The 25861-nt window shown below is 47.2% G+C and overlaps 1 protein-coding gene across 1 annotated transcript; it reads right to left on the bottom strand.

The window, feature by feature from the left end:
- Window positions 1–2789: 2789 nt before the first annotated feature.
- Window positions 2790–25430, bottom strand: LOC115099607 (phospholipid scramblase family member 5-like). Its single transcript, XM_029617340.1, has 6 exons — window positions 24938–25430; window positions 24343–24417; window positions 23379–23571; window positions 18707–18818; window positions 3695–3794; window positions 2790–2875 (listed from the first exon to the last, which is right to left on the bottom strand). The coding sequence occupies exons 1-6, from the start codon at window positions 25428–25430 to the stop codon at window positions 2790–2792; spliced, it is 1059 nt and encodes a 352-aa protein (XP_029473200.1).
- Window positions 25431–25861: the final 431 nt, after the last annotated feature.

Genomic DNA, 25861 nt, shown 5'->3' with positions numbered 1-25861 from the left:
GAAGGCTTATTGAGTAAGGGTAGTAATCATCAGGTAGTAGCCTCCATTCCAGCAAGCCACCCCCATGGCTCTTCTCTTCCTTCCCATCCTCTATTCTTTATGGATCCAGTGTTTATCCCACGCCCCTTTGAAATCCTTCACAGTTTTAGTCTTCACCACTTCCTCCGAAAGGGCATTCCAGGCATCCACCACCTTCTCTGTGAAGAAATAATTCCTGACATTCTGAGTCTTCCTCCCTGGAGTTTCCTGGTGCTTCCGAAACGAAATAGACAATTTCATTGCCATTGTCTATTTTGTTGAAAACGCATGCATATCCCTAATAATTATAAGGCAGATTTCCTAGAAAGCCAAACAGCAGTTTAGCAGTAAATAATCTTTAGCTGAAGAGAGTTTTCCTTCATTTGTGGCTTTCCAGCACTTCAGAGCCTATCGGTTGGATTTCCCCTACACAGCTCTCTATTTATTTATTTATTATTTTATTAATTTTTTTTTTTATCTCTAATACGCTCAGCCAAGAGTTAAAAGGCCAATGCCACTCCTGTGTAACCATGGCACACCTCCAAGCCCTACGGTGCCTCCCTGACCTCTGCTCCAGTGATGCGGTCTTATGGTGCAGTGAGTGGAGGGACCTGTGAGTGCAGGCTCAGTCCCCACACTCACTGCAGTGTGAGGATCACATTGTTAGAATGGAGGTGTGGGACTAAAGAGTGCTTTTGGAGATCCAGGGCAGGATTGCTGGTGTAGAGGGGCAGCAGGGAGCAAGAAATGTAGGTCTCCCCCCCCCCCCCCCTCCCTAAATGTTGCCACCCTCGGCACATGTGAAGTTCTGGGTGAAAATCCAGGCCTGGTTCGAGGGCAGCCAATGTTTTCCCAAAAAAGCTAATTTCTCCTTTTGGCAGCGTGGAGCACTATCTGTTACTGCTCACTGGGGGAAGGGTGACAGCAGAGTACCTTCGTAAGTGGCTGTTGTAGAAGGGATAAAGCCTGGACCAGATTTCTAATTAGGCCGACTAGGCACTTGCGCAGGGGGTGTCAACCTTCCCCTCGTGTGCGGCTTTAACGTGCAGTGGCAGGAAGAGATGGCTTGTGTGGCTGGCCAGATGGAAGAAGCATGTTGTATGGTCTGAGCAGAAGGTGGAGGTGTGCTACTCAGCAGGGCTGGCTCGAAGAAGTGCACTCTGTCCAAAATTCAGGCAGTGGGGGGTTCTTCCCATCGTCGGAGGTTCAGAGGGGGACAGCACCAAGACGGCAGCAATTCCACCCCTGGATAAAGGCTAAGTTCTCAGATGAGCTTTGAAAGTTCTGGGAATTAAAGGGACAGGCACCCAGTTATGGAACTCCCAAGCAGAGTAAGAGTGCAGAGGGCGTGGCATGGTTTTGAATAGTAAAGGGAAGTCCATGGGTGAGCTTCTGGAGCAATGTACAGAGGTAAAGGTCATCTGTGAACTGAAAGCGAGGGTCCACTCCATGATGCATCCAACATCTGAGAAGTATGAGAGAGAGGTTACTCGTGCAGGGAGCTGCTGTGATCTCTGGTGAACCGAATGTCTCCTCACTGCAGGCCGTCTTCAGCTTCTGCTCAGCTCATCTCAAAAAACATAAAATTCTGCAAACCATCAGAAGAGAATATAATCAGAATCCAAAGGACAGGGGTCACACTTCTTACAAATCCACGATTACAGCTCAGACGTGCCATTCAGAAAGTGGGGAGAAACTCCTTATGCCCAAGACAACATTGTGCAGTGGTGCCTTTAACTTAATGTTAATCTCAAGGGCAGAGTCCTTACATAAATCACGTAGTGATGACCAACTGGCAAGGAGTACATTTTAGGTAAATTCGCTGCGGCCAGGGCTAGCAGAATGTGGGCACAGCAGTGCAGTTTAATGCACTAGTTAGGCTGCAGCAATGTTGGCTCAGCCTTCTGAATGCTAGTGGCAGAGTGCAGATGCTGCTGCTTTAACACACGCACCCCTGTTACTCGTCTTAGGAGGGAGGCAAACAAGCAGCCTAGGTCTGGAATCGTTAGGGCCAGGGACCTGAATTTTTCCACACTTACAAAGATTCCTGATCTGGCTTCTCTACAGGACTACTGTCAGTTCATAGAGGCAACGTCTCGATGCACAGATATATTTATTCATGACATTAAAAGATGCTGCGTTATAGTATCTAACAAAGCAAGTATGACCTGCCGAGGACGACACTGATGGAAGGGAGGGAAAAGCAATTGGCAAGAATTAAGTTGCCCAGCGGGAGAAGACAGTAGTGCTTTTGGAGGTCAGTTTATCCTCCCAAGAAGACGGTATTTTGCCACCACTGAGCACATGAGACAGTCTAAATTGGCTTTAAAATATTTGATGATTGTACTTCATTAGCCCCTGGCTGCTCTGTGAATTATTGATTAGTCAGAAGTTCATTTTAATGCACTGATCAATAGTTTACTTTATGTTGGGGCTTGTCTGAAATATCAGGAAGTGGTGTGATAAATTTAAGATGCTGAGATATGACTTTAGTGTATGTGTATATATATATATATTTTTTTATTTTTTTTTTTTTTTTTAAAGAGAAAAAGGTTAATCTCAAGTGCAAGGGGGTATTAATGGATATATGCTGCATCTTTCAGTAGTATTCTTTCCACTTTTGAAGCTGAACGTCAATCCGATGGCTTCCTTTTCCATGCTAATCCAACCTCATGGTCCACTGACTGGAACAGGAGCCAGGACGTTTTAAAATGGTGCAACTACAACCTATAAAGCATAAGCTAGAAATGATTACAGTGAATTCCCATACGTTAGCCGTCCAGCACTTCCAATATTACCAGCAAAAATGCAGCTGCCAAGAGGAGAGCTCTGTCACTGGGATTCAGAGTGGCTGAAACTGGCATAAAAGAGAAAAAAAAAAAAGGAAGTAAGAAGCAGAGAATGTTAAATAAGCTTTCAGCCCAGTCATAACCTGCCCAACTCTGCTGACTACATCTACGGCGTTGAGGTAGGGAGCTGAAGCTGATCTCGCAGACACCATGGGTATGGACCCCCAGTTTGGCCCCACTCTCCTTCCTCTATAAACCATCCATCACAGCAACAGTCTTTGGGAAGTGTACTTCCCATCAGAACCTGGGTATATGTGCACCCTGAATCTCCCTGCAGATGTCCCAGTGATTCCCGAACCCTGGGGCTATGAATGGAGCCATCTCCTTAGCACTCTAAGCAGACGTTGTGATGGGAATCGAACCCAGATCTCATGCATGAGGGCACACAGAGCTCCCGCTGGGCCTTCAGGTTAACCCAAGTGTTAGCAAACTTTTTGATTCTCACGCACATGCAGGGATTTGGAAACTATTGATAAACCATATTTTAATCACTTGGGTCTGGCTTTCTAGGAAGCAGTCGTCTGCATCACAACCGGAAGCATTGAGAGCATGGTTTGGATTGGCCTTGGATGTTTATAGGTGACCGCTAGAATACACAAAAAAAGATTCTGAAAGTGGCTGGAGATAGGTTGGGAGTGAATTTCAAAATTTTTATGAAAATGTTCAGTGTTATGAACTTCAGAAGGGGCTTCCTCTTTAATAGGGGCAGTTTGAAGAGTCATCTATATAGCTCCGATTTCAGAGAGGGATACAGTGAGGCCAAGCAAGAGGCTCCACTAGAGACCACTATAAAAACCGAGGCCCTCTTCCCAGCTTCCGAGACTTACTGTCCAAGCCAAAGTATTCATGGTCCATGTTGTAATCTGTATTAAAACCAGGCCATCTTTTCCAGATCACTGCCAAAAGCTGCCCAGCTCGAGAGGTGACCTGGATAGTCAAGAAAACAGAAAGAAACAGCTGAGGGTGGTGACCTATGGTAGATGTTGTTTGACAAGAAAATGGAATATGAGGAAAATGGTTAGGAAAACTCTTAAAGGAGCAGCCTGCCTCCGTTCCCTCTGAGACTGCTCCGAAATCAGAGCAGCCTCGATGGAACTTTTTTTTTTGTCCCCCCCACCTTTCCCTCCCTTCCCCTATCTAACCCACCCTCCAGCCCTAACTAAATCCCCCTCCCCTACCTTATTTTGTTGTTAGGCCTGCTTCTGGCAGGCATAACTTGCGCGCGTCGCCGGCTCCCTGCCCCAGCACAGGCTGCTATGTCGGATCACTCGGCCATGCCCCCGCCACACCCCCTGCCATGTCCCAAATGCCACATTGCCCCTGACACGCCCCCGACACGCCCCCCAAGCAAAGCCCTGGGACTTACGCGCATCCCGGGGCTTTGTGCGTGCCGGCGGCCTATGCAAAATAGGTGCGCCGAGCTTTTAAAATCTACCCCTAAGAGTTTAGCTCAGGCGTGGATGTTGTTTAAAAATACCATCTTGGAAACTGAGAACAGGTGTATTCCACGCATTAGAAATGGTAGAAAGAAAGCTAAACCACTACCGGCATGGTTGAAAGGTGAGGTGAGAAAGGGTATAATATCTAAAAGAACAGCTTTCAAGAAATGGAAAAGGGATCCGAATGAAGAAAACAGGAAACAGAATAAGAGCTGGTAAAGTCAGATGCAAAGCATTGATAAGGGAGGCAAAGACAGAATTTGAAAAGAAGCAAAAACTTACAATAAAAACATTTTCAAGTACATTCAAGGTAAAAAGCTTGCTAAGGTATCAGTTGGACCATTAGATGATCAAGAGGTAAAAGAGCACTTAGAGATGACAAAGCCATGTCTCAACCTTGGACTGTTTCCTGGATTCGCCTGTTTGCTGCTGTCTCGACCCTTGGATTGTTTGCTGATTTCGCTGTTAGCCGCCTGTCTCAACCTTGGACTGTTTCCTGGATTTGCCTGTTTGCGGCCCTTCTCGACCCTTGGTTTGTTTGCTGGATTTCGCTGTTAGCCGCCTGTCTCAACCTTGGACTGTTTCCTGGATTCGCCTGTTTGCTGCTGTCTTGACCCTTGGATTGTTTGCTGGATTTCGCTATTAGCCGCCTGTCTCGACCTTGGACTGTTTCCTGGATTCACCTGTTTACTGCCCGTCTCGACCCTTGAATTGTTTGTTGGATACCACTGTTCGCCTCCCGTTTTGACCTTGGACTGTTTCCTGGATTCACTTGTTTGCTGCCTGCCTCGACCCTTGGATTGTTGCTGGATTCTGCTGCTAGCCACCTGCCTCGACCCTGGACTGATATGTGGATCCATCTGTCTGCTGCTGACTGCTAACCCAGACTGGTACTGAGATCCGCCTCCGGACGACGAGAGCCTGGGAAGTCTTCTCTCAGGTAGGGCTATATTCGTCTCGGCTCAAGGTTCCACTGTCGTAATACCAGCATCTTTCTGGCTTTAGCTATGGCCTTGTCACATTTGCAACCTTCAGATCGCCAAACACAATCACTCTAAGGTACCTTTCTTGGTCCATGCATGATAGTCTTTCACCCCCAATCACATACCACTCTTTTGGATTTCCGCACTCAAGGTGCACGACTCTGCACTTCTTGGAATTGAAATGCAGCTGCCAAATCTTCGACCTCTCTTCAATTTTTCTTGAATCACTTTTTATTCTCTCTACTCCTTCAGGTGTGTCCACTCTGATGCAGATCTTAGTATCATCCATAAAAAGGCAAACTTTTCTTTCTAACCCCTCGGCAATGTCGCTCACGAAGATATTGAACAGAACAAGTCCCAAAACTGATCCTTGAGGCACTTTAACACCATTCTCTCATCAGAGTGGGTTCCATTTACCATTACACATTATTTCCTGTCAGTCAACCAGTTAGTAGTCCACTCCACCACCTTGGTACCCACACCCAAGTTTCTCATTTTATTCACAAGCCTCCTATGCGGGACCATATCAAAAGCTTTGCTGAAATCCAAGTAAATCACATCGAGCGCTCTTCCTTGATCCAGTTCTCTCATCACCCAATCAAAAAAGTCAATCAGATTTGTCTGGCAGGACCTTCCTCTGGTGAATCCATGCTGCCTGGGGTCCAACAACCCACAAGATTTAAAATACTTCACTATCCTTTCCTTCAGCAGATTCTCCATTACTTTTCCCACCACCAAGGTGAGGCTAACCGGCCTGTAGTTTCCAGCCTCCTCTCTGCTACCACTCTTGTGAAGCAGGGGCACGACTGCTCTTCTCCAATCATGCGGCACCACTCCTGTTTCCAGGGATCTATTGATCAGGTCTTTCAGCAGCCCTGCCAGCACATCTCTGAGCTCCCTCAGTATCCTGGGATGAACCTCATCTGACCCATGGCCTTGTCCATGTTCAGGTTTCCTAGCTCTTTCCATACATTCTCTACTGTAAAGGGGATTGCATCTGCTGCACTCCCATCCATGGTCTTGTCAAACAGCCAATGGCCCTTCTCCAGAGTCTTCTTTAGTGAACATCAAACTGAAGTATTGGTTTAATATTTTTGCCATTTCTTCGTCATTCTCCTCACATTGCTCCTCATTTCCTTTCAATTTCACCATATAACGTCAGACCTTCCTTCTTTCTCTGGTATATCTGGAAACTGTTTTGTCACCTCGTTTTACCTCTTTGGCCATCCTTTCTTCTGCCTGACTTTGTGCTTTCTTGATTTCTTTCTTCATCTCCCTCAGTTTCACCGGGTATTCTTCCCTCTGTTCCTCTTTTTGGGATCCTTTATACTTCCTAAGTGCTGTTCTTTTTGCCTTTATTTTTTCAGCCACCTCCTTAGAGAACCAGATCGCTTTCTCTTTCCTCTTACTTTTGTTTACGTTTCTAACATACAGATTTGTTGCCTTTGTAATAATTCCTTTTAATTTGGCCCATTGTTATTCCATCTCACCCATAGCCTCCCAGTCTTCCAGTTCTTCCCCATTTTGACACAGTCTGTATTTGTGAAATTCAAGACTCGGGTCTTCATGTGACTTCTCTGTATCTTATTTGCGATATCGAACCACATTGTTTGGCGATCACTGGTGCTCAGGTGAGCCCCTACCTGAACATTAGAGACATTATCACCATTAATGAGTACTAGATTAAGTATTACTCCCTCCCTCGTGGGCTCCGTTACCATTTGTTTGAGCATAGATAGAAACATAGAAACATAGAAATGACGGCAGAAGAAGACCGAATGGCCCATCCAGTCTGCCCAGCAAGCCTCACACATTTTTTCTCTCATTCTTATCTGTTACTCTTAGCTCCTTGTTCTATTCCCCTTCCACCCCCACCATTAATGTAGAGAGCAGTGATGGAGCTGTGGTGGAGCAGTGATGGAGCAGTGATGGAGCAGAGCCCCTTGCAGGGCATCCACTATCTCTCTGCTTTTTGCAGATTCTGCAGAAGGGATTCTCCAATCTACATCTTAGCAGATCTCCAACGAGCAACACTTCTCCCTTACTTCCCACCTTTTGGATGTCTTCGACCAGATTTCTGTCTAGCTCTTGTGTCTGAATCGGAGGCCTGTAGACCACATCGATATAAATGGAAGCACCATCTTCTTTTTTTTCAGGACAGCCCTTAATGCTTCTTCCCTATCCAACATCCCTTGCATTTAGTTAGTTGGATGTTGTTTTGACATAAAGCACAATTCCTCCTTCATTTTCTTGTGGTGGCCATAGGAAAGAATTGTCTTTAGCCCCTAAAGCAGACGCTGTCAGTGTCAGCTGGACACCAGAACAAAGCAGGAGATCAAACAATAAAAGAAGGAAATGAAGTTTTCCCTCTGCTGAAAGATAAGTGTTGATTATTTTCTCCTGCCAAGAGGTTGTAGTCAAGAGAGAGTTGATGAATATATCTTTTTTTAAATTTTTTATTTATGAATTTTCAATGCAAATGTATTTATTCATTTAGTTAGTTATTTTATATACTGTTCCAAGTGGAGAGAGAAAAAGAAAAAAATGAAATACTGTGTTTGCTAATTAGTAAAAAAAAAAAAAAGAAGAAGAAAAAAGACAGAAATATATAAAGGAAATAATAATACATTGGCACAATACATGGTTAATAATACAACGTAGGGGAACATATACTCTGAGGAGAGAATTAGAAAAGAAACATAATTGAATAGGCTTTACCTAATAGGAGCTGCACTCTACTAAATTACTAGATACATTGAAACAATAAGTCACTATAACTAGGCCCTAGAGTCTAAAAAGGCTCTTAAATGTTCTAGAATAAAGAAAATTAAATCTTTTGTAAGAATACATTTGCAAGGATTTCTTAAAAGGAATGATGCACCTAAGGAAATTGTTTCCTGTCTCACTGAAATAAACCTTTTTCTCCTTTCCTGCGTTATCTTTGAAATGTCAGGAAACATACATACAATAGACCCATGAAAAGAAGTCTTCAAATGTTGGAAATAAGCTAATATCTTGTGTTAAACTATTAAAGAAACAAGTAATCTATAATTTCTAAATCAGAGTGTTCAAGAAAATTTGTTAAATTTTGCATGTCCAGCGGAACTACACTAGAATCCAAGGGTAAACACCTGAAGACACCGGTAAGAAGTAAACCTTTTTTATAGAAGGAAATTCAGCTTCAGGTATAAGCAAAATTTCACAAAGATATCTTTAAAGATAATGGAGAAATTACTTACCTGATAATTTCATTTTCCTTAGTGTAGACAGATGGACTCAGGACCAATGGGTATTGTGCTCGTCTGTAGCAAATGGGAGATGGTGTCAGATTTCAAAGCTGACGTCACGCTATATATATCCCTGCAGTAACCTCAGCTCTTCAGTATTCTCTTCGAAAAGCCATTGTGGATACATCTTTGCTTAAATAACTTGATTAAACTTGAGTAAAACGTGAACTGTTTCAACTAATTTCCAAACTGGAGACCGCCAGTGCACTCAACCAATTAACGCCGACACTGGACAAACTGTGGGTGTCTTGAACTAGGGGTAGGCCACAGCTTACTTGTATTTGTTTAGTCTTGAAGTTTGTTATCCGAGGTTCTCCTTTTCTGGGGCAGCCGTGGGCGGGATGCTGAGGCCATCTGTCTACACTAAGGAAAACAAATTATCAGGTAAGTAATTTCTCCATTTCCTAGCGTGAGCCAGATGGACTCAGGACCAATGGGATGTTCAAATGCCTACTCCTGGACAGGGCGGGAGGCTGCCCGTGTCCCACTTAATAATGCCCTTGCGAAGGCTGCATTTTCTCGGGCCTGAACATCCAGGTGGTAGAACCTGGAGAAGGTGTGTATGGAGGACCACGTCGCTACCTGACAGATCTCAGTGGGTGACAGCAGCTTGGCTTCTGCCCAAGAGACTGTCTGGGCCCTTGTAGAATGAGCCTTAACCTGTAGAAGTAAGGGCTTTCCTGCCTCTATGTAGGCTGCTTTGATTACTTCTTTGATCCAGCGGGCTATGGTCAACTGCGAGGCCGCTTCTCCTTGTTTCTTCCGCTGTGAAGAACGAACAAGCGATCCGTAGTGCGCACCAGTTCCAATCTTTCCAGGTATCGCACTAGGAGTCTACTGACATTTAGATGGCGAAGAAGGTGTGAGTCTTCCGAGTCCTTATGTTCATCCGGAGATGGTAGCGAGATGGTTTGGTTCAAGTGAAACTCGTAAACCACTTTTGGTAGGAAGGAGGGGACAGTGCGCAGTTATATGGTTCCAGGCATGAACCTTGGAACGGTTCCCGACAGTATAGTGCCTGTAGTTTGGAGATGCGACGAGCTGAACATATTGCCACCAGGAATGCCGTCTTCAATTTTAAGAGGTATAGCGACAGACCGCGTGTTGGTCTGAAGGAAGCACCAGCTAGGAAATCTAATACTAGATTGAGATTTCACAGTGGCAGGAAGCGGGACAAGTCAGATGGGTTGATAGCTGGATACCAACCACTTCTGCTCTGAAGCAGGCCAGTGTGGCTATTTGGACCTTGAGGGAGTTGAGAGAAAACCCCTTCTTCATACCATCCTGTAGGAACTACAGAATCATGGGAATCTTGGCTGTCCGCAGGAGAATCCCGTGGTCCTCACACCAGGTTTCGAATACTCTCCAGACCCGTATGTATGACAGGGATGTGGAGAACTTGCATGCTCGGAGCAGGATGTCAATCATAGCCTTAGAGTAGCTGCGCTTCTTCAGGCGAGTCCTCTCAAGGGCCAGACCGTAAGAGAGAATCGAGACTGATCTTCTTGGAGAATTTGGCCCTGCCGGAGAAGGTCCCTGTGTAGAGGTAGGCACAGAGACCCCGCAAGGAGTCTTTGCAGGTCTACGTACCATGGTCGTCTTGGCCAATCCATGGCCACTAGCAGAACTAGTCCCCTGTGATGGTCTATCTTGTGGATGACCCTGCCAGTAGTGGCCATGGGGGGAAGGCATACAGTAAGTCTTCCTCTGGCCAAGTCTGGATGAGAGCGTCAGTTCCTTGGGATTGTGGCTCTTGTCTGCGGCTGAAGAACCTGGGGACTTGGGCACTGAGACGGGTGGCCAGTAGATCCATGGCTGAGAGGCCCCAGTTGGAAGGCTGGGAGGCCTCAGTTGGAAGGCTGTGTTCGACAGCGTCCATTCCCCCGGGTCCAGGCTCTCTCTACTGAGGAATTCTGCTGAGAAGTTTTCTTTTCCTGCGATGTGGGAGGACGAGATCCCTTGTAGGTTTATCTCCACCCATGCCATGAGAGATTCTATCTCCAGAGACACCTGCTAGCTCTTGGTTCCTCCCTGGCGGTTGATGTAAGCAACCGTTGTCACATTGTCTGACATTACTCAAATTGCTTTGCCTTGGAGTCTGTGGCTGAATCGCAGGCACGCTAGTCTTATTGCTCAAGCTTCCAGGTGGTTTATGTTCCATTCCGCCTCTTCCTTGTTCCATTGTCCCTGGGCCGTCAGTTTCTGATAGTGGGCACCCTCGCAAGCTCGCATCCGTGGTGAGCATGATCCAGTTCGGTGAGGATAGGCTTACTTCTCTGCTTAGGTGATCTTCCTGTAGCCACCACTGGAGCTGAGAACGTATCTCTGCTGGTAGTAGGAGGTAAATTGAGTAGTCCTGGGACAGTGGGTTCCTTTGTGACAGTAATGTGCGCTGGAGCGGTCGCATGTGAGCCCTTGCCCACAGGACAACCTCCAGGGTTGATGCCATGAAGCCAAGGTCTTTAAGATAGTCCCATACCTTGGGGTGTGTATTGGTCATCAATCGTCGTAATTGTTCCATCAGTTTCCTTCTCCTCGGAGGAGGGAGGAAGACTTTATTCTGTTTGGTGTCGAAACAGGCCCCCAGGTACTCTAGCAATTGAGAGGGCTACAGACTGCTCTTGCCCATGTTCACGACCCTGCAGTAGGCTCTTGACTCTGCTGGTCACCTGCCGGCTCTCTTCTGAAGACTTTGCCCTGACTAACCAATCGTCCAGGTAAGAGTATACCAGAATCCCTTCCTTCCTCAGTGTTGCCACCACGACCACCATGATTTTGGTGAAAGTTCTGGGGGCGATTGGTAGGCCGAAGGGTAGCGCTCGTAACTGGTAATGGTGACCCATTATCGCAAAACGCAGGAAATGCTGGTGATCCTGATGGACTGGGATGTGAAGGTAGGCTTCAGAGAGGTCCAGGGAGGTTAGAAACTCTCCTGGTTGTACAGCCATTATTACAGAGCGAAGAATTTCCATGCGGAAGTATACAACCTGCAGATGACGGTTGACGTTCTTGAGTTCCAAGATGGGCCGGAATGATCCTTCCTTTTTGGGAACGATAAAATAAATGGAATAGCGCCCCATATTTTGTTGGGGCGTGGGAATCGGAGTTATTGCCTTCAGACTGAGTAGTCTTGTTAGAATGGTTTCTACTGCCAGTCTCTTGGAGTTAGAGTGGCATGGTGACATCATAAATTTGTCTCGAGGGATGCTGTGGAACTCCAGAGAGTAACCTTCTTGAATAATGTTTAGAACCCATTTGTCCGACGTTATCTCGACCCATCTTTGGTAGAAGAGGGCAAGTCGACCCCCTATATCCTCTTCCTGTGGCTGGGTTGGCCCTTTCTCATTGTGGAGCATGGCTGGAGCCTGCCCCTGAGCCTCCTCCCCTCATGGTCTGTCTATTCCGAAAGGGCTGAGACCTTCCGGAGGGACGAGGTGCCTGGAACTGTGAGTTCCTGTAGGGTCTAAAGTGCTGAGATCCTCTGCCCTAGGTTCTTCTGGGGGAGGGACGCTGAGATCTTTTATTCCTATCTTCTGGTAGCCGAGGCACTGGGGATTCTCCCCATTTGCTGGCTAACTTTTCCAATTCGCTTCCAACAAGAGAGATCCTTTAAAAGGCATTCTTGTGAGATTTGCTTTAGATGTCGTGTCTGCAGACCAATTCCGTAGCCATAGTTGTCTTCTGGCTGCCACTACCAAGGCAACGCCCCTGGCAGAGGTGAGCACCAGGTTTGAGCTTGTGTCCGTGAGGAAGGCTGCTGCAGGTTTCATCGTTTCATCAGTATAGGTTCCGGAGTTATTTGCCTCTCTCGAGAGGAGCAAGCAGGAATGTGCCACCAGTGCGCAATAGGAAGCAATCTGCAGTGTCATTGCTGTTGCATCGAAGGCCTGCTTAAAGATGGATTCCAGTCATCTGTCCTGAGTGTCCTTCCATGCAGCCCTTCCCTCAACAGGAATCGTTTTTCGCTTTGAGACGGCACAGACCATAGCTTCCACTTTTGGGAAACGCAGGCCTTCCTTGGTCGCTGGTTCTAGAGGGTATAGGGCTTCTAAGGCCCGACCCCCTTTGAAGCTGGCTTCCAGGGCATCCCATTCCAGGTCAATGAGTTCCTGGAAGGCTTCCATCATTGGAAAGTAGCATGAGGCCTTACGAAGAGATCCCAAGACGGGGGTGTAATTCAAGATCTCTTGAATTACCAGCCCTGGTTTCTGGGAAACCAGGGCTGGTAATTCATCCTTGTGGAAGAAGCGAAGCATGGTTCGGTATGGTTCCATTCCTGGAGGGATTTCTCCTTCTTCCAGGGAGTCACTCTCATCATCTGAGGTGTCTGGGTCCCTGTTAGGGAAGTTCTTGGTTAGGTGAGGCATGTCTCGTGGCAGCCAAGCTGGGTCAGGAGGATCTTGTGCTTCCAGCACTGGTTGAGCCTGGGGCGCAGCTGGGGCTGCTTGTGCCTGGATGAAGGCTTGCAGCCCTTGGAAAAATTCCAACTAGGAGAATGTCCCTGGGTCCATGTTAATCCCAGGGGGAGTTGGAGTAGGGGCCCCAGAGTTGTTCTCCTGTGGGGAAGCCATCTCGGAGATGCAAAGGTTTGGGGAGCAATCGTCAGTAGTTCCGGAAACATCTCCTGACAGTAAGGGATCAGGCTTTGGTTCTCCCTGGGCTTCTTCGCAATGTTGACACAGGCAGGACTCCAATTCAGGCTGCGCGGCTCTTATGTGGCAGGCTATGCAAAGAAAGTGCCTTCTGGCCTTCTTGGGTGCCGGTGACATTGTCTCTATGTAATTGTTTGCCTGTAGTTGTAAACGCGGCTGGGCGTGTAGTTATGCGCACGAGAGCGCTCAGTTGTGCGCACCGGATGCGCTCAGTTGTGCGTGTAGCTGTGCGCACAGCTATGCACGCGTCTATATTGGTCGCGCGCAAGTTAGGCGCCTCGGCCACCCGGCCTGCCCCGCACATACCGCCAGTCGAGATGGGAAGATGGCGCCGACGACCCCTGTGCGTAAGATGGCGCCCCTGAGGGTCTCCATGTGTGAGGACCCTTGCACCGGATCGGGCCTAGCCTAAGCAAGGCTGCTCAACCCAATCGGTGCTCCCTTCTAACTTCACCGGGAACGGATTCAGCATGGCAATCCGAGCTCTGGAGACCAGAGACCTGAATTTAAAGATCGTTTTCCTTACCTGTTCTCTGCGCTTACCGATCATGTGCCGGACGGTCTCCAGCTGCAGGGGGAGACGGAAATACCTTGTTTCTGCACTTGTTTCTGCACCCGCTGCCTTTCAGCCACACTGGGGGCTAAGTCTACGCCAGGAAACCTGCTGCCGGACCAAGGCACATCTCTGAGGGATATCGGAGATCACCTCAGGAATTCTAAACTGGGGGAGGGATCCTTAGGTATCACCGCAGGAGAGCGGGACTCGAAATTCCTTAAGGTAAATTTGTTTTTTCTTTGCTGTAATTCTTAACACTATCCTAGTGTGTGAGATAGTGTCCGCAACTGCTTTTAATGGCCTGTGCTAGCCCAGCAGTTAGCTCCCATATAGTGTCGAATGTAACAACCACCGGTTTGATGGGAGAGATGGAAAACTCACCCATGTGTTACAGGGACTCCACTGGGAGGAGAGGACATCAAAGGACCTCCGTTGGTCACAGTACCAATACCTGGAGTTGCTTATTCCTTCTCCGGCTGTAGCATTGCAAAGTAACACCCTCCCGTGGTACGTCATGCACTCCCTCCTTCGGCATCGAAATGTTGACATCATCAGTCAGTGACACCAACAGCGCGCATGACGGCAAGTCCTTCCGAGTTGGCAGTGGTCTAGTGTCAGGGAGGTTGAGGGTAACCTCACCTTCAGGTGAAAATGATGCTCTTCCATCGCACTTCACAGCAGGGTTAACCTTCCCGATTTTCTCAGCTTCTGGGGCCATGAAGGATGATATCAGCAGCTGCTCAGCAAAGTGCCTGGCTATTGAGGGAAAACCCCTCACTTTGCCCTTGCGTTTAGGAGGCATATCGACAAGGAAATCAAAAATCCATGCAAAAGATAAGAGCAGAGCTAATCATGCCTCCCTTCCGGATGCCATCTTGCCCCCCTCCCCCGTTGATGAATATTTGAATGGAAATTTTTAATTTTTTTTTTAACCTTCATTTTTATTGAGTCAATGGAAATTACAAATGCAAACGATATCAAAGAAAAACATAAAAAGCGACCTCCACACAAGAAATAGACCAGAGTGTGCACTACATCAGCAAACCAACATAGTCAGTATTTATTATTTTTATAAAGCAAATAAAGCCTTATATCATAGCTCATAATATCCCCTCCTGGAAGAAAAAGACCATAGCAGGGCTATAGTCTTTTTTCCCCGAAGCATTTCCAGTTGTGCATGAAAACTTTCTATTGAGCAAGCGATGGGGGCCTCTTCCGACCAACACAACAAAATACACTTTTTGGCTAGAAGGAAAGCCACTGCAATGAAGGTTTTTCCACCTGAAGACAGAACAGACCTGCGGTCCGAAAGACACAAATATACATAAATTCCACACCGAGGAATTGCACGTCCCACAACCTGCTCCAAAAGTGATATCACCCCATGCCAGAAACATTGTAATTTCTGGCATCCCATAAACATATGACACAAGCAACCAGGGAGGTTCTTATATTTCAAACAGAGATCCAAATACCAGAGTTTCATTTTCATCCCCAGTACCCTAGATATATAAGTTCTATGAAGAATTTTAAATTGAATCTCTCTCATGGTAAACGAGAGATAATGCTGATACACACTTTTGAAAGCCCAGAGAAAGAGCTCAGCTGAAATATTCTCCCCCAGAACATTACCCCACAATGCCACTAAGCACTGTACAGGTGGAGCAGGCAAGTCTTGAACAAATAGCAAATCTGTTAAACTTAGAAAGTGTTTCTAAGAAACTTTCCTCACCGTCGGTCAGCACAATAGGAGATATATCACTGGCGTGGACACAGTAGTGGCGGGCTTGCAAATAAGCAAAAAACTGCATTCTAGGGATATCCCAGTCCTCTCTCAATTGCTCAAATGAGTATAAACAAGAAGACTCAGGATCAACCAACTGGGAGAGGTTATGGAGACCCCTCACGAAACCAAGCCAGGCAAAAAATCCGGGTTCCCAACCCATGTCAAAAAATGAGAGGGGTGGGGGGGGGGGGGGGGGGGAGGGCGCTATCTTGCCAAGCTCCAACATGGATGCCTGAACTTATTGCTCCTGCCAACCTCGCCGAAAATAGCCTTATAATTTGCTTTATCCCTTTTTGATTCTCTGGCAATTGATAGCATATATATCGCAATGTCCTCTAGAAGAGACTAACAGATCTGAAGCAATTCTCTTTCTCCAAGCAGGTCCGTGAACTACCGTCGGAAGAGAGCGGCTTAACTACCAGCATGGCTGGGGAGTCTGATCAATCTGACTCGGAAGCCCCGATCCTCTCTCCGCATTCTACTCACTAGCAACCGGTGGACCTTAGTGATTTACCTTCCAAAGCTGAACTGCGAAAATGGTTCACTGAACTTCGATCAGATATGAAGTCGCACAAGGTGGAACTATTGAACTCTATCTCAGAAGTACGGGAGGATCTCATGGTGCTTGGCCATAGAGTGGATGACCTGGACGCGCATACAGAATCACACGGTGCAACTCTGGATATTCTCTCACAGCAGAACCACTCCCTATCTGCCGAACTCCTTACATTGCAAGAAAAATCAAAGATATGGAAAATCAATCCCGGCGATCCAACATAAGGGTCAAAGGGGTCCCCGAAATAGAGGATTATTGAGACTACCATCTCAGTATGACCAGGATCTGCCTGTTTCTATTGTCTTGTAAGGAAGGAGGCTCAGGGCAGATACAAGGCACAGAATCCATTGCTATTAAATTGGAATGTGCCCATCAGGCCCTCAGGCCCCGGCACAAGAATAAGCCATGAAACATTATTGTCAATTTTCACCGCTTCAAGCAGAAAGAGAAGGTCTTAATGATTGCCAGGACAAAACCGAGTTGGGATTGGAATGGAAATGATATTTCCATATATCAAGATTTGGCCCCAAGCGCACTCAAAAAACGTTTTGAGCTGCGTGAAGTGACTGCCGTGCTTAGGCACGAAAACATTCGCATTTCTTACCACATCAAGAATACTGAGGAAGCAGCATCTGCATTTCGTCAAGGAGGCCTGACGGTAAACTTCATGGTCCCCCAACGTGCAGAGAAAACATCCAGCGCTGTCTCCAATCTCTCCCCCCCCTGAGCTCCCAGGCATATACATATGAGCACGTATGATAATTTGTGCAAAACAAATCTAAGATTATACTTTCCACATGCTAGAATAAAATATCATTTCTCAACCTTTGATAATCTCTCCCTTATACATAGAACCTAAAATTTAAAACCTAAAGAACCTGTGTCACTGTAAGGATGAAAATAAAGCTAGCATGATGCCACAAATCAGAAGAAGTCACTCCTCCAGAACTAAAAAATATGTGCTAATTAGAAAGAGAATTCCCATGGAGGCTGGATTAAACATCGCAGAGAGATTCATTATCCTCCTTGTTAGGAAGATAAGAGCTCTACCCCCGGTAGAACTTCCAAGTGTTATGAAAAATCTACATTTTGTTATTTTTTTCAGCTGTTAGCTCTGCCATATGCCGGTTTGCGTTAAGTTTAATCAAAAACTCCGAAAGCCCAGGGCAGTTTTCAGACTTCCAATGGAAGGCAAGCGTATTCCGGGCAGCCATAAACACTTGTAAGCAGAATTTTTGTTGAATTTGTTCTGGCCCGTGCAGGGTACATCGAATAAAGCCATGCTTGCATCTAAAGACAAGTTAACTTGCAAGTTTTCACTTAGTCAAGAACACAACAACCTTGGGGCATGATCACCACATATGAAGAAACGAGCCCACCATACTGCACGTCCTCCAGCAGAAATTGGATTGTCCAAGCTAAATTCCATGTAACTTCTCCGGAGTGAAGTGCCATCTGTAGACAAATTTGAAGCAGTGTTCCTGTAGGCTTGTGGAAATGGAGCATTTACTAGCAATTCTATAAATAATACTCCACATTTTAGGACTGAGTTTTGCATAATAAAAGGAAAGGGTAGGAACCCCCAAGCCCTCCCTGCATTTTAGAGAGATAAAGTACCTGCCTGGCCATCCGCGGGGGCCGACGGCACCAAATAAAATCCAGGTATCTTTTTCTGGCACCTGCGCAAAAGTATAGGGGAGATAAAAAATAGGTAATGTGGAAAACAGATACAGAAATCTAGGAAGGGATCGCAAGGTCCATCCAGTCTGCTGATCTCCCAAGCCACTTACCCACTTAATCAATCCTTGGCATTTTAATTCGTTTCCCTGTCCCAGGAGAGGCCCCGTGCTTGTCGTGTGCTTTCTTATTTCATAGAACTGCTTATCCCCTTTACTGGTCTACAGCAGCACTAACAGAATCCCCTTGGGATTTTCCTTGTCCTGGAGTCAATTTCAGCGACTTCTTTACCTACAGAGACCCCTGCAGTGTCTTCTGCATGACTGGTAGTATTACTGCTGGATTTTTTTTTACCTCCACTTTATTTACAAACAACTTCACGTATAACTTTGGCAACATTTACATTTATTCAGGATTTGTGACTCGCCTAACTCCAAAAGGCCTAGGAGACGTACAAGACGACGTTCATAAAACAATTCCAAGATATCATAAAAGGCAAAGGACAAGTAAATCATAAAATAATAATAAAATCAAATTTAAACTTCATAAAACAAAAACAGTATTGGGAGCAATAAGTAATAAATAAAACCAATCCAGAAATAAAGAGCTAACTAAAATTGTCATATTAATGACAACACTTAGGACCAGATGCATCCGTTCATCAACTTCTTTGTTTGTTGATTCTCTCCTCCAACCCCCAGCAGGACACTGAGGGGTCGGAGGAGCTCCTAGAAATGCAATTACATCTACATTGTCCAGAAATGGTAAAAAATTACAATTCTATAAAAACAGCATTGGCTACGATCTTTCAAACAGGCGTCACTATTTAACCCTACTCTGGGAAGAGGAGGTACCAGCCTGTCCCATCACCCTGTGAACAGGTGCAACGTCTGAACACTCTACCTGGAACTCCTGGTCTGAGTAGCAGCGGGTGGCACTACAGGAACCGGAGATCTTCATCACCCAGCGTCCCTCTGAATCGCACGCCTCCAGGAGCGGAGAGAGCACGCTCCATCTAAAGCCAGGGAGCAAAGCAAAGGCAGCCACGTCAGACTGGGGTGCGGAGAAGCCGTAGCAGCCACCACCCCAGGCACGCACCAATGTGCTGGGCAGGGGCCTTGGAGGGTGACCTCTTAGCCAGTCCTGTTTATTGAACTTAGGGCCTAAATTTAGGGCCTAAAGAATGGATGGGAACAAGGCAGGGGAAACAATTTAAAAGCCTTAATTCAGGTCATCCCAGCAGCTATGCTAACTTTAGGCACCTCAGGTTGAATTTAGGGACCTATATTCAGCCATTTAAATTTCCTTAATTAAGGTGCCTTAAACCGCTGAATATAGGCACTTAATGAGGCTGGAACCCTCTTTTGAAAATTGGGCTCATTGTGCATTGGGGAGGGGGAAAAGCCAGAACTGGGTCACATCACATCCTTAGTTCCCAGGATCTGCCCACCTTTCATCTCTAAGAAGCAGGGGGGTGCCTGAAAATCTGGTTATGCGCTGATTGAAATAAATGCGGAGATGAAAAAATCATCCCCTTCTATCTGTCCCAAGATTTAGGTTCCTTGCTAGATAAAGCCTGCATAAGAGATGGTATTTTAGCATCAGGGCAGGCACGGGTATGTGTGCACCTTCCCTCATCGCTCCCTTTCTATCCCCACTGCTTTCTTCCTCCACCCTCCCACTCCCTGTTCTCATTCCCGCCCTCCCCCATCCCAGATGGTAGGAGAGGAGCAGCTCTCTTCCTGGTTTTTCAGCCACTGCAGGCCCAGGTTTGTGTTTCAGTCATTTTTCTGCCCCGACAGCTGCTCCTCTTGCCCTGCAGAGGCCTGTAAAGTCCATAGTGTCTCCGGCCTTAAAACGATTTGAAACCACGATGAATCAGAAGTTATGTAACTTCCTTAATTCCTTAACACTGCAAAACTGAATGTCAGTTAGTGCATAACAAATAGATTCAGCCTTCACTGAGGAAGATGTAAAGCAAAAACCCCATGACAGAAGTGATATTTAAAGGTGATGACTCAGAGGAACAAACACATCTCAGGGTTACCTTGAAGATGTAGAAGAGAAAATCGACATATGTGATGGAGACATCACAGAGCAGGGCCCAAGAGCAGCACAGGAAGTATCTGACGATGAAAGAAAACCCCCAGAGCAAAGCAAAATAAGAGGCAGGAGAACCGAAAAAACCCAATGTGGATAGGGATTGGGTGTCGGAAGGGAGTTCTGGGGGTGGGACCTTAGGGAGTTGGGCAGAGCACGGTCCCTCCCACCTTAGTGCAGGTGGAGTAGATGAAGGAAGTGGGGGTTCTCCCCCTTTTAGAGCCACCAGAAAGAGGCAGCAGGAGGAAGGGACGCCCAGACGCAGAGGAGCCGGAGCGACCGGCCTGAGCAGAGCGGCAAAGGAGCTAGGAGGCACGAAGCGGTGGGGGAAAGGAATGTCAGCAGCGAGTTAGCCGAAGTTACCAAGCATCATTTTTTCCTTTACTGCAGTGTGGGGGAGGAGGGACACCGCAGGGTTGCTGGGCCGGGAGAAATACCCCGCAATAGTCAAGCAACTTCGGTGTTTGGGACTCTGTAAAGCTGCCACAAGGGAGGCTGGCAGCACAGCCTGTGCGGGCTCGAAGCCTTGCAGGGTCAAAGCCTGGGACTTCTTGTCCTGCTGGGCCGGCCGCACTGTGGACAAGCGATGTATTAAGAGAGGTTTGAACAATGGACACCAGGCCTAGGCCTTTCGTGGCGGCCCGGGACAGCTGGCTTTCACACATGCCTGGGCGGGGACCGGACTCTCAGAGCCAGAGAAACTAAATCACGCTGGCAGACCCAGGAACTATCTGGACATTATCGCACATGGATGGTAATGGGCATAAGGCGAGCATGAACAAGCTGTGATAAAGTTATCCTCCCATCCATCCTGTGATTTTGGAATGAGAAAACTGACAGGGCAGAGAAGAGAGAATTGTTGGACAGCGAGGGGTAGTGCTGTATATGAGGATATTGGAGCATCCTGGGGCGAAGCGTGTTAATTATTTAAGAGTTTCGCAGGACTCAGGGATCAGGAATACTTCAGCGGGGAACTACCAGCTAAGTGCAAACTGTGTTCTGAGGCTCCAGATAGCACAAATCGGTGTTAGAAGTGGGATAAACGAGCAACATGGATCCTGGAGGGACCAGATGCTCGTTGGGCAAGGCAATGAAGTGTGCAGCCCTCCTGTAAATGTGGATTCCAGGAGAGTGGAAGGTAAAAGGAGTATTTAACTTGCTTCTTGGGATCTGTTAATGGGAGGGGAACCCGACTGCTGTAATCTAAAACAAGTTTAAAAGGCATTGACCTTTCCCTGCTGGAGGGGTTATCGGGGAGGAGTAAGTGCTGGAATCCCTGCTGTCCTGGGACCCGAGGTAGGCTTGCTCTGTGAGGGCAAGAGACTACCACAGCTGGAAAAGATTTGGTTAAAACATGGAGAGTTTTGGGGTGGGAACCTGGTAGAAAGCTTCCCTGCTCTCTGCTGGACTCCAGGTGAGGCTTCCACACTAGTGCCCTGGCTGCTAAAATCCATGCCATAATAATAAAAAAAACCAACCCAAATCTATGTCTCTCTGGTCATATCCCACTGAATAAAGTGAGCCCTTCACGCTGCATGTGTGCATGCCTGCTATGTGATGTCCGTCTGACAGCTGCTCATTATACTGTTTAAATCCTTCTTTAGTGAAACTGGAAGACAAAGCGTAGGCTGTGTTGGCCTAGCGGGTAGCTAATGCCATTAGACAACGCGCTCAGTCTCTGACTGATATTAATGACATCGGTTCCAGAAAGAACGCGTACTGAGCTTTGTACTCCTCACTCTGCAGCGGCTGAGTATGTTAAAAAGGGATTTTAACCAGTAAAACGAGCAGACAGGAGCTGGAGGTTACAGGGCAGCCACGCAGACATAAGCTGAAGATTTTATTATCCTACGTTAGTGTCAGAGAGAGCTCTAGGAGTTCTAAAAAGCTCACCCAGTCTCAAGGCAGGGGCCACTGCATCTAAACCCGCACAGACAGATTTTTCTCTCACCTGCTTTAAAAAAAAAAATCCTCCAGTGATAGAGATTCTGCCCCCTCCCCTCCCTCTCCCCCACACCACCACCTGTGACGTGTTGCACAGGCCGACGCTATGTCGTGCGCGTGGAGCCTAGCGCACAGGCTAACGAGCTCTTGGATGCGCGTTTTGGTTGTGCTGGGCTAACACCCCCGATGCAATAAGGTCCGGGCCGGCGCGTAGTTAGTGGCGATCGTCACATGTAAACGAGACTATTAGCTATTCCCCCTGATGCGCCGTGCGCCTGATACACACGTTTTAACACGGAAAACTTAACGCCAGCCCCAGGGCTGATGTGAAGTCTTTACGTGCCACCAGCCGTCTAAAAAAAAAAAGCCCAAAATACTGCTTTTCTGAGGTCCCTCCTATTTAGCATCGTCCCGATAATAAGTAGGAGGAACCACAGGAAGCGGCATGGAAAAAAAAATGTTGCAGGTGGTCAGGTTAGGGGAATGGACGCCCACTACCCCTCATTCAAATAATGCATCGGGCACCCAGGAGAGGTGGCTGGGCATGCATTAGCAGAGCGGGTACTCGGTCATGAGCATGCCATTTTATGCGAGCCGAGACTGCATCGACCTGGCAGAGCTTTTATCGCGTTTGGTGCTGGAAAATTCTTTCCGGTGTCCAGCTTAAATCTTCCTGCTGTGTTTTAAACTTCCCCAGCACTTGTCCTATCCCTAATGGAGAGGGAGAATTACTGATCACCTTCTCATTTTAACCCACAGCGAAACAATTTTGGATAAGATAGACTGAGATTCTTGATTCTCAGGTCCTCAGTTCAAAGCTCTCTTCTGACTAGTGGAATCCCAACATTTGACGTGTTTATTCATTTCTGGAATGCTCTCTCTCTCTCAGGCCAATGCAATACCATGCGCTGTCCGTCGCACACGGCTCCACACGTGATTGGATGCGTGCTTTGGACATGCATCCATGACCCCCCGATGCAAAACAGGGATTAGCATGTCCAAATCATGCGTCCAGTCGAGCGCATAGGTAATAGCGCTCATCACATGTAAATTCATATTGATGAGGCTATTACTGGTTTCTCCCGACGCAAAAAAAAAAAAATGTGCGCCAGATGCGCACATTTTAACCCGCAAAAATTAACGCCTGCCCAGAGCAGAAAATACTGCTTTTTTGTTCCTTTTTTTGGCTCCTCTGACTTCATATCTTTTGCGATATTAAGCCAGAAGAACTGAAATAGGATTTTAAAAAAAAAAATGTGCTGGCGATCAGGTTAGGAAAAGGGACGCTCAATTACCAAGCGACCATTCTCTTAACCCACTGACAGCCACCTCTCCTGGGCGCCCGCTGCCGGGGAGACGCTAGGGGCACACAGTTTCCCCCAGCACCTCCTTTTTACCGCGGCGCCCGATTCAAACATTAAATCGGATGCCCGGGAGAAGTGGATCGGTGCACGTTAAGAGAGCGGGTGCCCACTCTTGAGTGCCCATTTAACAAGCACCGATAACGCATCGGCGAAGGTGGTGCCCTCACCTCTGCCTCACTGTTCCAACGCTCTGCTGGCCAGCAGTGTAGACCCTCATCTCCATGAGGCAGCAGCCCATCCAACACACGTCCATCCTGTATGGCCGGAAGAGCTGCAGCACCTCCTGCCCACCCTGGTCAAGGAGCTGGATGCAGCAGGAGCGGGCAGGACCACAGAGCTGAAGGCACAAACAGCTGGACTCTGGGGAAGAAGTGTGAGAGAGAGATGCCGTGACCTACAGTGCCCAGTGCCTCAACTGGTCAAGCACTCACTCTGTTCATTATTCATGCTAATTAGTAACACGAGTTCTGCTCATAGCACTTAAAAGAATGCAACCACCTCGGGGATGGATGGATAAACATGCTGACCTGTGCATTCATGCCAGGGTTCGGTGGCAGAGCTGGGGCTAGAACTCACCATACCAGGCTTCCTCTAGATCATGCCTATCGTAACACTGTTTTCTTACCCTGTGGCATCAGAGCTGTCTCGTTGTACAGTCGCAAACTGAGCTACTCCAACCAAAGAGGCTGCATACGTGGAGATATAGTCCTGCTTCTCGGTGGGAAATCAGAACTGCTCCTGCCATGCCAGAAGGTAAAACCAGAACTGGCTTAGTCTTTTCAGGCTGACCTGGGTCAGGTGGCAACCCTCCCTCTCCTCATGTCTCTAAATGATCCCTAACTCTAATATTCTTTGGTGTGAGGTTTGGAGATCTCTTTCTTTGCACTACCAGATCTCCAGGTGCCGGCATGCGTGCTCTGTACCCGAGCTTACCCCTTCTCAGGATCCTTGGGTCTTAATGCAGTGCTCTACCAGGGGCTTTCAGCTCTTGCTTCACTGCCTGGTGCTTTCGCCTGGCAGCTTCATTTTTCAGCTGGGAGTGGAATTGCTCTTGCATTCTGGGACAGGCTGAAGCTCTCTTTGAGGAGGGTGGATGTTTGGTAGCTTAGAAAAAACAAACAAACCAATTACCTTCTACAGCCACAAACAGTTGCTTCCCCTTTCGAGTGCTGATGGTGTAAGAACGTCCAGGGTCACAGGTGTATGCTACAATCAAAACAATGGCAGCCGTTAAAAGGCTATAGCTGCATTTCCCCCTCCATCCCTGAACAGACACCCAATGCCATGGACGCCCGTCTGGTATAGCATGAACCTCCCTTTCTTGACAAACAACTATGTAGATAAGCTGAGGCCCCAGTCAACTGAAACAACTGGATGGCTTTTCCTTCATGTGTCAGATAATTGATTCTCAGTCTGATAGCAAGTCTTTGCTCATAAGAGACCTTGACGTTGGCACATTGCACCATTGGAAATCTCACAATGATGAGTGCCAAGCACAGAAGCTATTTCTTGTGGTCAAGAGGGCAAATGCACTACTCCCAGGGCCACTGCCTTGGAAGTTTGGCTGAGTAGTAAGTGCAAAGTAGTCCTTAGCTCTTTTCCCAAAAAGTGGAGGAAGGGGAGTTTGAAATAAATATAGATCCCACTGTGCATTAACCACTGGGCAAGTAACTACATAGAAATTCGAAAATACCCCCAAACAGAATGGGTCTATCATGGACTGTACCTTGTTGCAGTGCGTTGGAAGTGATGCACAGTTGGTCAACACCAGCCAGCAGCTGTAGGCCCAAGGACACATCGTCTTCCAACTCATGGAGCAGAGTTAAGTGTTTTGTTGAGTCACATTTCTTGCCCTTCTGCCCTCCACATCCCAGTGCTGAAGGAAGGGTAGGAAGAGACTCCTGTACCCTCATCCCACCACACTTCATGTTAAATGGAGTCCATTGCTTGGATGAATATGCTCCTTCTTCTCTCACAGAGAGGTGCTTGGGTACCTCTGGTTGAATTAACTTTATGATCCTCTGAGAACCTTTCAGCTCTGCGGGCTGCTTACTGTGAGCTGAGAATGTGGCTTCAGCATGGGGACGACTTCCTCCCTCCAGGGCTTCCGGTGGCTGAGGGCTTTTGCCTTTCTCCTTCCTGGTCTTAAAGCAGGTCTCAATATGCTTTTCTCGTCTAAGGTGACCAAATGGAGAAGGCTGGGAGCATACCACAGACATCTTAACGATCCAGCAAGCTATAAACTAGAAAGAGGTCTGAGGTACAAGGTTAGACTTCTTGGACCCTATGGTCATTAATTTTGCGGATGATCCCGCTTGAAAACAGAGTCCCTTGTACGCAAATAAAAAATGTGCATGTCATCTAGTTGACTTCTGTAAGCTACTGTTAAGCAAGAAAAGATTCAAAGAATCCATGAAGATATTCCTCCAAGTGTCTGCTGTGGAGTGTGCATTTTCCTAGTTCTGAGACTCTGACCCCCCAGTATAAAGCAGATTCCCTCTCCGCCTCCTTCCCTCCTGCTGGTGTTTCCATCTCAACCACCCGGATGCCCCCCTATTGTCCAGGAATAATGACATGATGGAAAGCAAAGACTGTCACTCTGTAAGAGGGAAGCGGTCAGCAAGGGATGAAAGGAAAAGCCAACCAGATG

Source organism: Rhinatrema bivittatum, chromosome 9 (genome assembly GCF_901001135.1).
Source record: "Rhinatrema bivittatum chromosome 9, aRhiBiv1.1, whole genome shotgun sequence".
NCBI classification, from domain to species: Eukaryota; Metazoa; Chordata; class Amphibia; order Gymnophiona; family Rhinatrematidae; genus Rhinatrema; species Rhinatrema bivittatum.
The sequence above is the reverse complement of the archived record's forward strand: the minus strand, read 5'-3'. Positions and strand labels throughout refer to the sequence as shown.